The sequence below is a fragment of the Capricornis sumatraensis genome, chromosome 3 (genome assembly GCF_032405125.1).
Source record: "Capricornis sumatraensis isolate serow.1 chromosome 3, serow.2, whole genome shotgun sequence".
Classification (NCBI taxonomy): Eukaryota; Metazoa; Chordata; class Mammalia; order Artiodactyla; family Bovidae; genus Capricornis; species Capricornis sumatraensis.
Genome location: NC_091071.1, coordinates 12,966,255 through 12,979,397, shown reverse-complemented (window position 1 = coordinate 12,979,397; position 13,143 = coordinate 12,966,255). Strand labels below are relative to the sequence as shown.

At 49.4% G+C, this 13,143-nt stretch overlaps 1 protein-coding gene across 1 annotated transcript in view; it reads right to left on the bottom strand.

The window, feature by feature from the left end:
* The window catches only part of GALNT17 (polypeptide N-acetylgalactosaminyltransferase 17), a 424,119-nt gene that overhangs the window by 83,149 nt on the left and 327,827 nt on the right, over positions 1–13,143 (bottom strand). Inside the window, exon 6 of the mRNA XM_068968830.1 lies at positions 942–1,059. Coding sequence (XP_068824931.1) covers positions 942–1,059 — 118 coding nt within the window. The remainder of the gene's footprint in view (positions 1–941; positions 1,060–13,143) is intronic.

Sequence of the window (13,143 nt, the reverse complement as noted above, 5' to 3'; positions counted from 1 at the left end):
ATCTGACATGGAGAACAGGCTTTGATTGTGGGTAGGGATTCTGCGCTGGGTACCTGCCTGGCAGCACAAAAAGGAGATTCCAGCAGCGGAAGGAGGAAGAAATTCAATAAACCTAAACCTTATAATTGTGTCCGAGTCGTTTCCAACCAGCTTACGCAACAGTTCAGGACAGGGGCCAGGGGGACCCAGTGACCCTAAATGGGCACCCCCAGGAGCCCCCTCTTTGTGGTATGCAGGAAGACACACCAGTTAAGTGGTGACCAGGTCCTAAAGGATTCCCCTCACCCAAACCTTCACTGACATCCATTTATCTAACTCTAACATGAAGAGGTTGGAATGCATCAATATGCCCCCCCCCTTTTTTACAGTGAAATTCATTTTTCAAACAGAATTTTAAACAAAACCCAGCTGAAGCAATGGAGCTGATCTGAACGTGGGGCCAGCAAGAGCCCCTTCTGCGTCTTCTTCCTCTTCCCTCTTCCCCAACAGCCTCCTTAGAAACCTTTCTAAGAAACAGGAGAGTCTCACAGAACACGATCCTTCTCTCCTCTGGCATCTTAATGGTTCTTTTATGTACATGAACTGTCCAAATATGTAGGCTGGAAATTCTAATTTAAGGAGATGATTTAATTTTAAGGAAGATTTAAGGAGAGAATGAAACTGGATGGAAGTAGGAACCATATTCTCTAGCTAATGTCTAGATTGGCTCACCCAGGCATGGCCAAATTGTTCAACTTCTTGAAGTGGGTAAAGCCCAAGTCTCTTCTGTCTAAGGGGTGGGGGGATACCAATTCTGGGGGAACATCTTTAGGAACAGAAGTGGGGTGAACCATTCTATAATTCACCCAGCTAAGGAAGCTTTAAACACACATCAAAAACGACCAGGTAGTACTGCTCACAAACGTGAACAGACTAAGAAGAAAGGACACCATGTCACAGACCTTGATTCCAAGTTCGATATTTTCTCCTCCATACACGTCCATCCCAGGGTCCAGAAGACCGATTTCACCAAAGAACTTCCTGTTGACCACAAACGAGCAGCCGATCATGGCTGGTGTCCTGCAGGAGAGACAGAGAGAAGCAATAGTCACGTGATACATAGAAAGTGGAATACTACTCTGCCATGAGAAAGGAAATCCTTTTCTCCAATTTGAAACAACACTTCTGGACCTTGAGGGCATTATGCTGAGTGGAATAAGTCAGACAAATACTGTATATCTTGCTTATATGTGGAATCTAAAAAAGTCAAACTCATAGAATCTACTCAGAGAGTGGACTGGTGGTTACCAGGGGCTGGAGGCAGGGTGGAGGAATTGGGGGATATTGGCGAAAAGGTCTACACTTGCAGTGAGAAGATAAATAAGTTCCAAGGCTCTCATGCATAGCATTGTAATTATTATTAAGAATATTGTACCATATACTCAAAGTTGCTAAGAGTAGATATTAAATATTCTCACCATAAAAAAAAAGAAATGATAAGTATGTGACCTGTTAGAGAGCTGCACCATAAAGATGGCTGAGCACCAAAGAACTGATGCTTTTGAATTGTGGTGCTAGAGAAGACTCTTAAGACTCCCTTGGACAGCAAGGAGATCAAGCTAGTTAATCTTACAGGGAATCAACCCTGAATATTCATTGGAAGGACTGACGCTGAAGCTGAAGCTCCAATACTTCGGCCACTTGATGTGAAGAGCCAATTCACTGGAAAAGACCCTGATGCTGGGCAAGACTGAGGGCAAGAGAAGGAGGCACTAGAGGATGAGATGGTTAGACAGCAACTCTAATTTAATGGACATGAGTTTGAGCAAACTCTGGGAGATAGTAAAGGACAGGGAAGCCTGGCGTGCTGCAGACCATGGGGTCACAAAGAGTGGGACGTGACTTAGCGACTGAAAAACAGAGGCATTAGCTAATGCTATGGTGGTTACCTTGTTGTAGTATGGAGAGCACAACAACATGTTATATACTTTAAACTTGCACCACGTTATCCAAGTGAATCTCACTTGAAGAAGGAGAAGGAGGGTGAGGAAGAGGAAGGGGATGAGGGGGAAGAGGAAGGAGAGAGGAGGGAGGAGGGAAAAGGGAAGAGCGACAGGAAAAGGAGGGTAAGGAGAGGGAAGAAGAAGAAGAAACAGAAGCAGCCTCCTTTAAGGCATTTTACTGGTGCTGTAGGACACGGAGAAACATCCTGCATTCAAGCAACTAGGTTATTATTATTACTGTTATTATGGCTGCCGTTTATTGAGTGCTTACTGTCTCCAGCATGGGCGCAGAGCACATTTCACGCACCGTCTCATTTAAAAACCCCCACGGTTGTGTGAATGAGGGAAGACCTCTCCTGCTGAAGCCCGAGGAGAACTAGCGACCCAGCATGAATCACAGAGCAGAGGTCAGGACCATCCGCCTCTCAAAGCCCCTCATTTTAGTCTTTCTGCCTCACTGCACTCCCCAGAAATGGCTTTGTCAAAGAGCCAGTAAAACCCCAGTCTGCCAAAGGCCAGAAATGCTGGTGAGATGCTTTCCTAGGCGACAGAGATGTCTCATACGGGAAGCCCCGTGAAAGTCCCCTGGGGCTGCTAGGAAGCTGTTGGGTGGGATTCTCCTGAACTGAACTATAGATCTCAACAACAGATCTTTATCTGCTCCTTCAGAGCTCGAGCTTGCCTTTGATGTCCAGATTTCTGACCCCAGGGGATACTTCTTGGTACCCACGTGGTGTGGCAGCAGTGGGGTCAATGGAAAGACCAGAGTTGAGAGTTGAAGGGGCCAAGTTTGATGAATGCGGGTGCTGCCATGGAACACTGAACTTGCGTGAGGTGAATGGAGCCTCTGGATCCCAGTTAAGTCTCTGCAGAGCACCGCTGTAAAAAGACATGCAATGAGACCAGTGCAGAGAGAGCAGGAGCTCAATAATACTGCTCCTTTGTCCTCTGTGTTTTCCCAGCAATCTCACACCAATCACGCCTATTGACACAGGATATCACCCTCTTTCGGGGCACTAGCTACCCCAGAACAGCAACCACTTCACTGTCAAGCATTCCCTGCAGCTCTTGGCCCCTCTCAGAGAAGCAGCTGGCCCCTCTCCTGGAAAAGCACATGAAGTCCAGCCCCTGTCTCAGTTAACTGAACCAAGAGTGAGCATGGATCCCAAATAGGGTCAATCAAATTATGCTTTTCTGAAACTTGCAATTGAGACAGTGCCGGGAGTTAGAACTAGAGGGTCTCAGCCATCTGTAGGGCTCAGGCTGCCATTTGGGGGCAGCTCCGGTGGTCCCTGTGCACACGGACGGCTGAGCAGAGGGAGGCAGATGCCCCTCGGAGGGGTGAGACCAGGGAGTGCAGGGCAGCCTGGAGTCCTGGGCTGCCCACCTGCTGACTGGCCTGGCTCCACACTCTGGCCCTGGGTGATGTAAGAGCCCCTTGCATCTTTGTGATCTGTCCTCCTTGACTTAAACGGGGTGTGTTTCTGTTCTTTGCAGGTGAATAGCAAAGCTATGACAAACCTGGACAGCATATTAAAAAGTAGAGACATCACGTTGCTGACAAACAGCTGTCTAGTCAAAGCTATGATTTTTCCAGTAGTCATGAACGGATGTGAGAGATGGACCATAAAGAAGGCTGAGAGTCAAAGAATTGATGCTTTGGAATGGTGGTGCTGGAGAGGATTCTTCAGAGTCCCTTGGAGAGCAAGGAGATCAAACCAGTCAATCCTAAAGGAAATCAACTCTGAATATTCATTAGAAGGACTGGTGCTGAAGCTGAAGCGCCAATACAGTGGCCACCTGATAGGAAGAGCCGACTCACTGGATGCTGGGAAAAATTGAGGGCAGGAAGAGAAGGGAGCGACAGAGGGTGAGAGGGTTGGATAGCATCACCGACTCAATGGACATGAGTTTGAGGAAACTCTGGGAGATGGTGAAGGACAGGGAAGCCTGGTGTGCTGCAGTCATGGGGTTGCAAAGAGTTGGACAAGAGTTAGCAACTGAACAATAACAACGATCTCCCCTCCCTGCCACTTCTGATCTGGGGGAGGGTGGATGTTTCATCAGACGGCCAGAAGAGGCAAACTGCGGAGAAGATTCCCTCTGGGAGAGTTACAAGCCAGGGTCACTCAGGAAATGGAGAAATGCCAGCAACAGGTGCGCCTGGAGTGGTCCTGAGAGGACGAGAGATGGAAGAGAAGGGGGAATGGGAGGGAGCATCAGGGTCACCCCAGGTTTCTAGAGAGCCACTGCTGAGCACATCGAGAAATCCTGAGAAGTTAGAATACTCTCCAACCCTTAAGTGTGACATCTGAAAATTCCCAACATGATCACGCATGTGTGGTAAGATCCTTCTCTAAGACACTAAACTTTTTAACTGCCCAAGGACCAGCAGGGCAGTTAGAACCACAGTGCACAGCTGTCAACCAGCACTCTTGAACAGGTGGTTCTGGGCACAGCCTCAACACTGAAAAGAATGTTTCTCTGAGATTGGCCTAGGATCCACCAGCATCACCCGGATGGCTCCTTAGAAAAACGCAGCTTCCCAGGTGCAGCCCAGATCACGGAACCAGACTTACGGAGACGGGACTCAGGACTTTGTGTTTGTACCAGCAGACCCATCCTGCGGAGCCAGCTCCCTCTTGAACCATCAGGTCTCCAAGAGCAGAGAAATTATTTCTCTGGTTTCTCATTGTATTCCCAGGAGCGAGCGCCTTGCTGACATTACAGCTAGATGCTGGTGAATGAATGAATGAGTGTAATAGATCTGGTGACCGCCCCTGGTGGGGAAGGGTTCCATGATGTCCCAGGGACGAACTGGCTGACCTGAACTTGAAGCCAAGGACAGCAGGGGAGTGTGCAGTCACTAGGGGGACAGACAGAGGAATAAACAGAGAAGAAGGAGGGGACGAGATGGAGGGAGGGGAGGAAGACGGAGGAGAGGAGGCAGAGAGGCAGGAAGGACTCAGGCCCTAGCCTTTCACTGTCAAGGACACAGGATGCTTCCTCCCAGCATCTCTCACATCGCCCTTTAGGAAACACATTCTGCTATCATGCAGCCTGCTCTTCTCATGCAACTGGCTTTACCTAGATGATATTTTATGTTTTGGTTGCGGTGGCAGAGAGAGACGGATTCACTGTATGAATCCCCTTGGGTCCCCCACCTGCTGCTCACAGCTCTGTTCAGTGTATTCATTCAGAATACAGAAGCTCCAGGATTCCCCACAATGGGAAGGAGGGTTCCCCTAGGGCCTCCTCATTAAAGCTCGGCCACAGCAGCCACCCAGCTGGCACGAGGCCCCACCAAGAGGCCACAGCCAAGCAGCCCACTGTCTGCATCCTGGCAGGCCGTCAAAACTCAAAGATGAAGAAGGGCAGGAGGCTGGTCCCCATGCACCGAAGATGCGGAATGAGCGTGTGACCATTATTGCCGTTGGTGGCATGTGGAAAGGTCCCCTAAAGGCCATGGTCAAAAACCTGCCACGAGGGGTTTCCCTGGTGGTGCAGTGATTTAAGAACTGCCTTGCCATGTAAGGGATGATGCAGGTTCGATCCCAAGTCAGGGAATTAAGATTCCACACCCTTGGGGAGAGAGACACTAAGCCTGAGTGTCGCAACTACTGAAGCCCATGCACCGTGACTAGAGAGTCCATGCAGCACAATGAACGATCTTGCATGACAGTGAAGATCCTGCCTGCTGCAACTAACCCCCGGCACAGCCAAATAAATGAATAAATATTAACAACAACAACAACAACAACAACTTGCCACAGTGTCAAGAGGGTGCCCGGGTATCGGTTCACATCCCGGTGTCCTAACTGAGGCCAAGCTTGACACGGATGGTGTAGAAGAGGGACTGGAAACAGCCTGGGAGACCAGCCCCTGGGGAGTGGCCTCCCTGCTAAGCCAAGACCCCGGTCCTGCAAACAGAAGGGCTTGGAGGCAACCCTGCGATGCCAAAAGCAGGGGCAAGGCTCAAGCAGGTGGCCGATGCTTCACTGGTTGATGCAGAGATGAAATAAATCATTACAAGGCATATCCTCACCTCGGCTGGGCCAGTCAGCATTGCTGGCAATCTCAGGCGGGGTGACTGCTCTGAATTCTGGATTGATGATGGACAGCTGTCATCTTCTCAACGGGAAGCCCCTGCCCGGCCCTACCGGGACCTGCCACCCTGTCGGCAGGGTGAGCCAGACCCGTCCTTATAACCAGAACCAAGAAGTCGCTGGGGCCCTGCGTCCCCCCCGGGGTTTCGCCCCCACCTGCCGAGGAGCACAGGCTACAGTCGATGAGCTCCTGGAACATGAGTCTACAGCCTCGTTCTTCAAACTCCACTGCAATTACCACCATCAGCGCAAACATTTCAATTAGAAATCATTCAAAAAGGATAATCATATTAAGGGATCTGCCAAAGTCTAATAGCTCCATTACAGAGGAGAAGCGCAGAAATTAAAAATAATTGCTTTTACTGTTGCTGTTCCAAGGAATATATGAAACACAGCACAACTGCTCCAGCTGACAGAGAGATAAGAAAGGGAGAGACAGGGAGGCAGACGCAGGAGTTTCCAGCCAGATACGCAGAGCTTTGTCACCGCCACTGGTTCCTCTCCTCGTTGGTGACAAAAGGCCCATCTGTGCTCTGGATGTGTCCACCCTCAAACCCTTTCACTGGCTCCCCCCCCCCCGCCCCCGGGTGAGGCACATGCTCTGCCTTAGCATCTCCGCCCTCCTCAACATCTTTCCTGCCAGCGGCCCTTTAGAGACCATGGCTAGTTACACGGCGCAATTCATTGATCAGGAAACGCATCCCAATTTATGCCCGGCCGACCTTCTCCAGAAATGTCCCCCACAAGACCACCTCCGTCTGTCCAAATCCTACCCACACCCTTAAAAGCACATTTACCTTTTGTGAAAAAAAATTATGTTGCAAAATACAAATACATACGTCTTACAGAAAACGAGATTCTCCAGGCAAGAGTACTAGAGTGGGCTGCCATTGCCTTCTCCAGTTACAGAAAATACAGCTTGACAAAAATAAGAAAACAAACAAAAATCAGCTGTGTTCTCTGGCCATAAGCACTCCACTCTCTCATCCAACCCCTGCTGTTCCAGTTCACCTCCTCAAGTTCACCAGATTTATCCCTCTTCCCACTTCCCTGGGACCCTCAGTCCACTGGCCCTGCCACCTTGACGACGGACTCCCTCCTCTTGCATTCTCCCCGCCCCCCAAGTCCAAAGCCATAGTTGGTTGTTTTAGGAGTGACCTGGCTTCCCCACTCCCACTTTGCTTTGTTGGCAAAACTGATGCCAATAATCGCATCTCTCTGTTGGCTGACTTCTCCTTAAATTCAGGGCTCTGTGTGTGTCCGATGGGTCCTCAGAGCTGCCCTGCGATCTTGCTCCAGGGCCCGAGTTCCTCCTCTGTCACTCCTAGAAGACTCTGCCCCAGCTTGTTCTCCACTGGCAAACACCTCCTCCCCTCCTCTCCCTCTCAACCGGCAACCTTGCTTCTTATTTCCTTGAGAAATCAACAAACAAAGGAGAATGTCCCCAGCTCTTGCACCCACGGGCTTCGGGGTGTGGTCACCCTTTGGTTGTAACTGAACTGTTCTTGCTCTTAGCTGAGGCCAAGCCCTCCTCCCATCCTCTCTTGCTACTCTCGCTACTCTCATCCTCACTCCTGCAATCCTTTCTCCCCTAAACACACCTATATTAAATATCTTTCCTTATTTACACAAAGGCTTCCTTGTGACTTAGCTGGTAAAGAATTTGCCTACAATGCGGAAGACCTGGGTTCGATCCCTGGGTTGGGAAGATCCCCTGGAGAAGGGAACGGCTACCCACTCCAGTGTTCTGGCCTGGAGAATTCCATGGACTGGATAGTGCTCAGGCTCCCACTGCCCCGGCTTCTCTTGTTGCGGAACATGGGCTCTAGGTGCACAGGCTTGGCTGCTCCACGGCATGTGGGATCCTCCTGGATCAGGGATCGAACCCGTGTCTCCTGTACTGGCAGGCAGATTCCTCACCAGTGGACCACCAGGGAAGTCTGAGCTCAGAGTCCTTATTGTGGTTTCTTCTGGAAGAAATGGGTGAGGCAACGCAAGCAGCTGATCTGGCTGACGACTGGCTGGTTGGAGTATTCGGAGGTTAGGGAGCTCTGTCCTGCTGTCTGGTTCCCTGCCCTGGGATGATCTGGGAGGAAGGCTGTTGTCTCCTGGAGTGAAAGACCAGGTAGAGGAGGTGGCTGGGAATGTGGGCTCCGGGCTGGTTAGTTTGCAGAGGAAAGGCACTCTCCCAGCGGGTCTTTTGCACTCTCTTAGAACTGGCTAGCCCTGGGAGGGGTGGTCTCTCCCCAGTTAAGTGCCAAAGCATCAAGAATTCAGAAAATCAGAAAAGGGGCTTCCGTGGTGGTCAAGAACTGAGCCTGAGCTCTAGTGTCTGTGAGTGCGACACCTGAGCCCATACACCTAGAACTGATGCTCCGCAAGAGAGGCCACGGGAATGAGAAACCCTTGCATGGGAACCAGAGAGTAGCCCCTGCTCACTGCAACTGAGAAGACCCAGTGCAACCAAAAATACATAAATAAACTGGAAAAAAAAGGCCTCGGCTCACACTGTCTCTTCATTGCTTCTCCTCCTAACTGCCTCGGGTTCTTCCCCAGATGGCATGCATGGCATGGCAGGCCTCCTCCTCTTGAAAACCGAGAGTGAAAAACTGTCTTTTTAATGGCAATAATCTTCCACTTTGTTGTCCTCACCATCTTTGAATTTTAAAATCCTGGGTACATTTTAGAATAACACCCACAGTTACCATCTTCCCTCTAGGCTGGCTCGTTCCAAGCCGTTCCCAGTCTACAATCCCCTTCTCTTTTGACCCACTTTCCTTACAGCTGTCTCTCCTCGCTTTCTGCTCCCCTTTACAGAAAAGCCCCCTTTCAGAGCTGTCTACACCTGATGCCTCCGATTTCCTCTCCCGTTCTCTCCTGAGCCACTCAAGGAGGCTCTCATCCTCAACACTCTGCTGCAAGTGAATCTGTCAGAGGCAGAAATGACTCCTCTGAAACTGAGTGGCCAGTTCCCAGTCCTCATCATGTGTGAGCTCCTAGCTGCATCTGACACAGCAGACCATCCTCTTTCCTTGGAAGCAGGCTCTCCACACCTGGATGTGTTCTAGATGCCCTTTCCAATCTTCCTTCTCGACTCTTTCTTTTCTCTCTGAGGTTCAGAGGAGGAGGACTCCAGGGCAGAGTCCTGGGTTCTCTCTTCTTCTCCATCTACACTCACTCTTTGATGATCATGTTTGCATTCTTGGCTTTCAACAGCATTTATATTCCAACAGTTTCCAAATATACACTCCTGTCTGAATCCTTCCTCTGCACTCCAGACTGCGTACATCCAATTGCCTGCTGAGTGTCTCATTACATCTAAGAGATCCCTTAGACGTGGCTAGAAAGGAATCGTTAACCTACCCTCCACTCAAGCCCATCCCACCTCTCTTTCCTATTTAGGCAACTCTGACTCCATTCTTCCAAGTGCTGGGGTAAAAACCTCGGTGGTGGCCTTGGTGCCGATTGGTCAGAAGTCCTTACGGCTCTACCTTCCAAATAAACCTTGGATCTGATGATCTCCCACCATCTTCTCCTACCACCATGTCGACTGAGCCATCATCGTTCCGTTGCCTGGATTACTGCCACAGCTTCCACTTTGCTCTCATGCAATCAACTCTCAAGGCTCTACTGAAACATAAGTCAGCTCAGGCTATGCATTTGCTGGAAACCCTCCAATGATTCCCCATTTCCTTCAGAGTAAAAGCTAGGGTCTCACAATATATTCCCAGGCTCCGTCTAGACAGTCTGAGTTTCTCAGCTTCTCCTTGCCCTCTCTGATCCAGTCAGACTCCCCTGGAATACACTCAGAATAACTAAAAATAGAGATTCCAACAACCCCTTGTACACATGTGTTCACAGTAGCATTCTTCACAGTAGCCAAAAAGTTGAAACAACCCAAATGTCCACTAGGGGATGGATGGATAAGCAAAATGTATGTGGCCCACCCATACAATGGATAACAGCTCTGAGACAGGCTATAACATGGATGAAACTTGAAAACATTATGCTAAGTAATAGAAGAAAGAAGGTCACATATGATTTCACTGTATGAAATGTCTAGAACAGGCAAATTTATAGAGATAGAAGGCAGATTGGTGGGCCAAGGGCAAGGGGGAGGGGATAGTAGGGAGTGACCACTTAATGGATACAGGCTTCCCATTTGGGAAGATGAAACTGTTCTGCAAGTACATAGTGGTGATGGTTGCAAAATATTATGAATGTACTTAATGTCACTGAATTTTACACTAAAGATGATAAATTGCATAAGCATTTTACCTCAGTAAAAAAATGTGGAGCTGGTGATAACAATCCTTAAGCTTCCTTTGATTCCCATTATAAATGGGAACATAAATTTTCCTATTGCCATGAGAAAGCAGGAGCCTGGAGGAGTGGACCTACCTCCATCCTGACCTTCTATTCATGGAATCAGATTTTCTAGCACTTTGGAGATAAGGTCCCAAGATAGTCCCAATTTTAACCCAAACAGCGTATTTTTAATCTGGGATCAAGGGCACAACAGCACCAAGATGCTCACTCTAGGACGGGCAGGGACACAGGGTCCTAGGGCTCAGGGAAAGCACATTAATCTAAATGTCCTGCTGGGAAGTCATCCAACCGTCTGTGACTCAGTCTCTTTATCAGTAAACTGGGCATGAGACTTTGCCCTGAAGACCTAAAAGCACCGTGGTAAGAATCTGATGAGATGAAAACAGATGGTCTCCAGGCAGCATGATGTACTCAACACATGTGAAGTGTTATCAAAAACTTTAAAAAAAGGACTTCCTTGGTGGTGCAGTGACTAAGACTCCACGCTCCCAATGCAGGGGGCCCAAGTTCGATCCCTGGTCAGGGAACTAGATCCCACATGCCACAACTAAGCGTTCACACGCCGCAACGAAGATGAACGATCCCGTATGCTCCCAAGACCTCGCGCAGCCAAATGAATAAATATTACAAAAAAAGAACTTAAAGTGAAGCAGAAGGATAAATGATGGAGGGAGAGAGGGGACAGAGAGGGAGGAACTGGTGAGGGGGTATCCTGGCCAACGGCGTCACTCCAGGAAATATTTTGGGTCTAGAATGAGATGGACAGTGAAGGAAGGCTGAGTTCTAGGAGGAAAGAGAAATAAGAAAGTCTAGTACACCTTGTGGTATAAAGGTGTGAAGTCTGAGGTCAGTGTCAGGGGTGGGTTGTAAAAATGCCCCAAGGAAGAGGGAGGAGTAGCCGCAGGGGCCCGTCCAGCCTGCCCCACAGAGGGCCCAGCCCATCCTGAGGTCACCTCCTCTTGGCCCTGAGGTCAGAGTCTGTGTCTCTGACTGTGCTGTCTGTGAGAGATGCCCTCTCCCCGATGCTCCTGGCACCTCTTCAACTCAACACCTTATACTTGATGCACAGAAAAGATCTGGATAGGGGTCAAGTGTGCCTGCTCGTCCCTGCAACTTGTTCATCTGGTCAACCAGCATTTCCAGGCAATGGAGGATGCCTTTGTTAGACTAAGTGCTGAGCACATGTGGAGATAAAAAAAAACAGCAGGAGATTATCCTAATGGGGAAGCAACAAACACTATTTCCTGTTGTTCCTTAGTAAAAACGGTTTCCGGTTGAAGTCATGGAATTACAGCTATACATCTTTATGTCTATATCTACAGGCTTCCTTGGTGGCTCAGATGGTAAAGAATCTGCCTGCAATGCAGGAGACCCAGCTCAATTTCTGGGTCAGGAAGATCCCCTGGAGAAGTGAATGGCAACCCACTCCATATATTCTTGCCTGGAGAATCCCATGGGCAGAGGGCCTACCTATACCTAAGCACTAGTTGCTCAGTCATGTCCGACTCTTTGCGACTCCACGGACTAGGGCTTGCCAGGCTCCTCTGTCTACGGATTTCCTAGGCCAGAATACTGGAGTGGGTTGCCATTTCCTTCTCCAGGCAATCTTCAACTCAGGGATTGAGCCTGGGTCTCCCTCATCGCAGGCAGATTCTTTACCATCTGATCCACCAGGGAAGCCCAACCTAAACCTATGTGTATGTGCTAAGTCATTTCAGTTGTGCCCAGCTCTTTGTAACCCTGAGGACTGTAGCCTGCCAGGTTCCTCTGTCCATGGGATTTTTCAGGCAAGAGTACTGGAGTGGGGTGCCGTGCCCTCCTCCAGCAAATCTTCCCAACCCAGGGATCGAACCTACGTCTCTTACATCTCCTGCATTGGCAGGCAGGTTCTTTACCACTAGCACCAGTTGGGAAGCCCATTTATACCTATACCTATATCTGTATGCATGAGCAAAGCTGTGGGAGAAAACTCCAGCGGGTACAGGGGAAACAAGGAGCTCAAAAATTGTGACTGTGCATCTGTGGCCTGTGGACAAAGCGACGAGCTGCCTTTAGAACAAAGCCCTCATCAGGAAGGGTCTTCCTTCCACCCTTTTTATCGACTGCTCCTACCACAATACCAGGGTGTATTCACGTCACAGTGCGGCTGGCTGTTGTCATCACCACAGGATACAGGGGCTGGACAGTTAGTCTTTGCCCTCCCCACCTCATACCCACTGCCGCTCTTGGAGCTCCCAGCTAACTCCCTGGGTGGTCATGTCTCCAAATGCATGTCTGGCTGACGGTTCAGGAGCCGGGGGTCCAGCGATTACACTGCTTTCTATTTTATCTTTTCTCTGGGCCTCTTTGCCTTTCCCTGACCTCAGGCTCAAACAGCTGCCATTTTCCTTGGTCTCAGCTCTGCTTCAGCTAATACCCAGGCCTGTTAGCTGAGCATCTTCTAACGCCAAGGCCCCATTTGTAGAAGCACAGACAACTCAACGCCATCCCTGGGGTTGTCTTTGTATGAATTTCTGTCAAATCATCTTCTCAGGGTCCAACCAGCACTGGGTATTTTAGGGGTTTCATCACTTTTCTGGCAATACCTGGCTTGGTTAATCAAAACGCACTTATTTCAGTGCATTCTGTTACAGCATCACACATCATGAGTTCTTTTATAGCATTTCCTAATAAACACATGTTCCTGACATGAATGTCGCCCTCCTCAGTCACCCTCTGGCATAGAC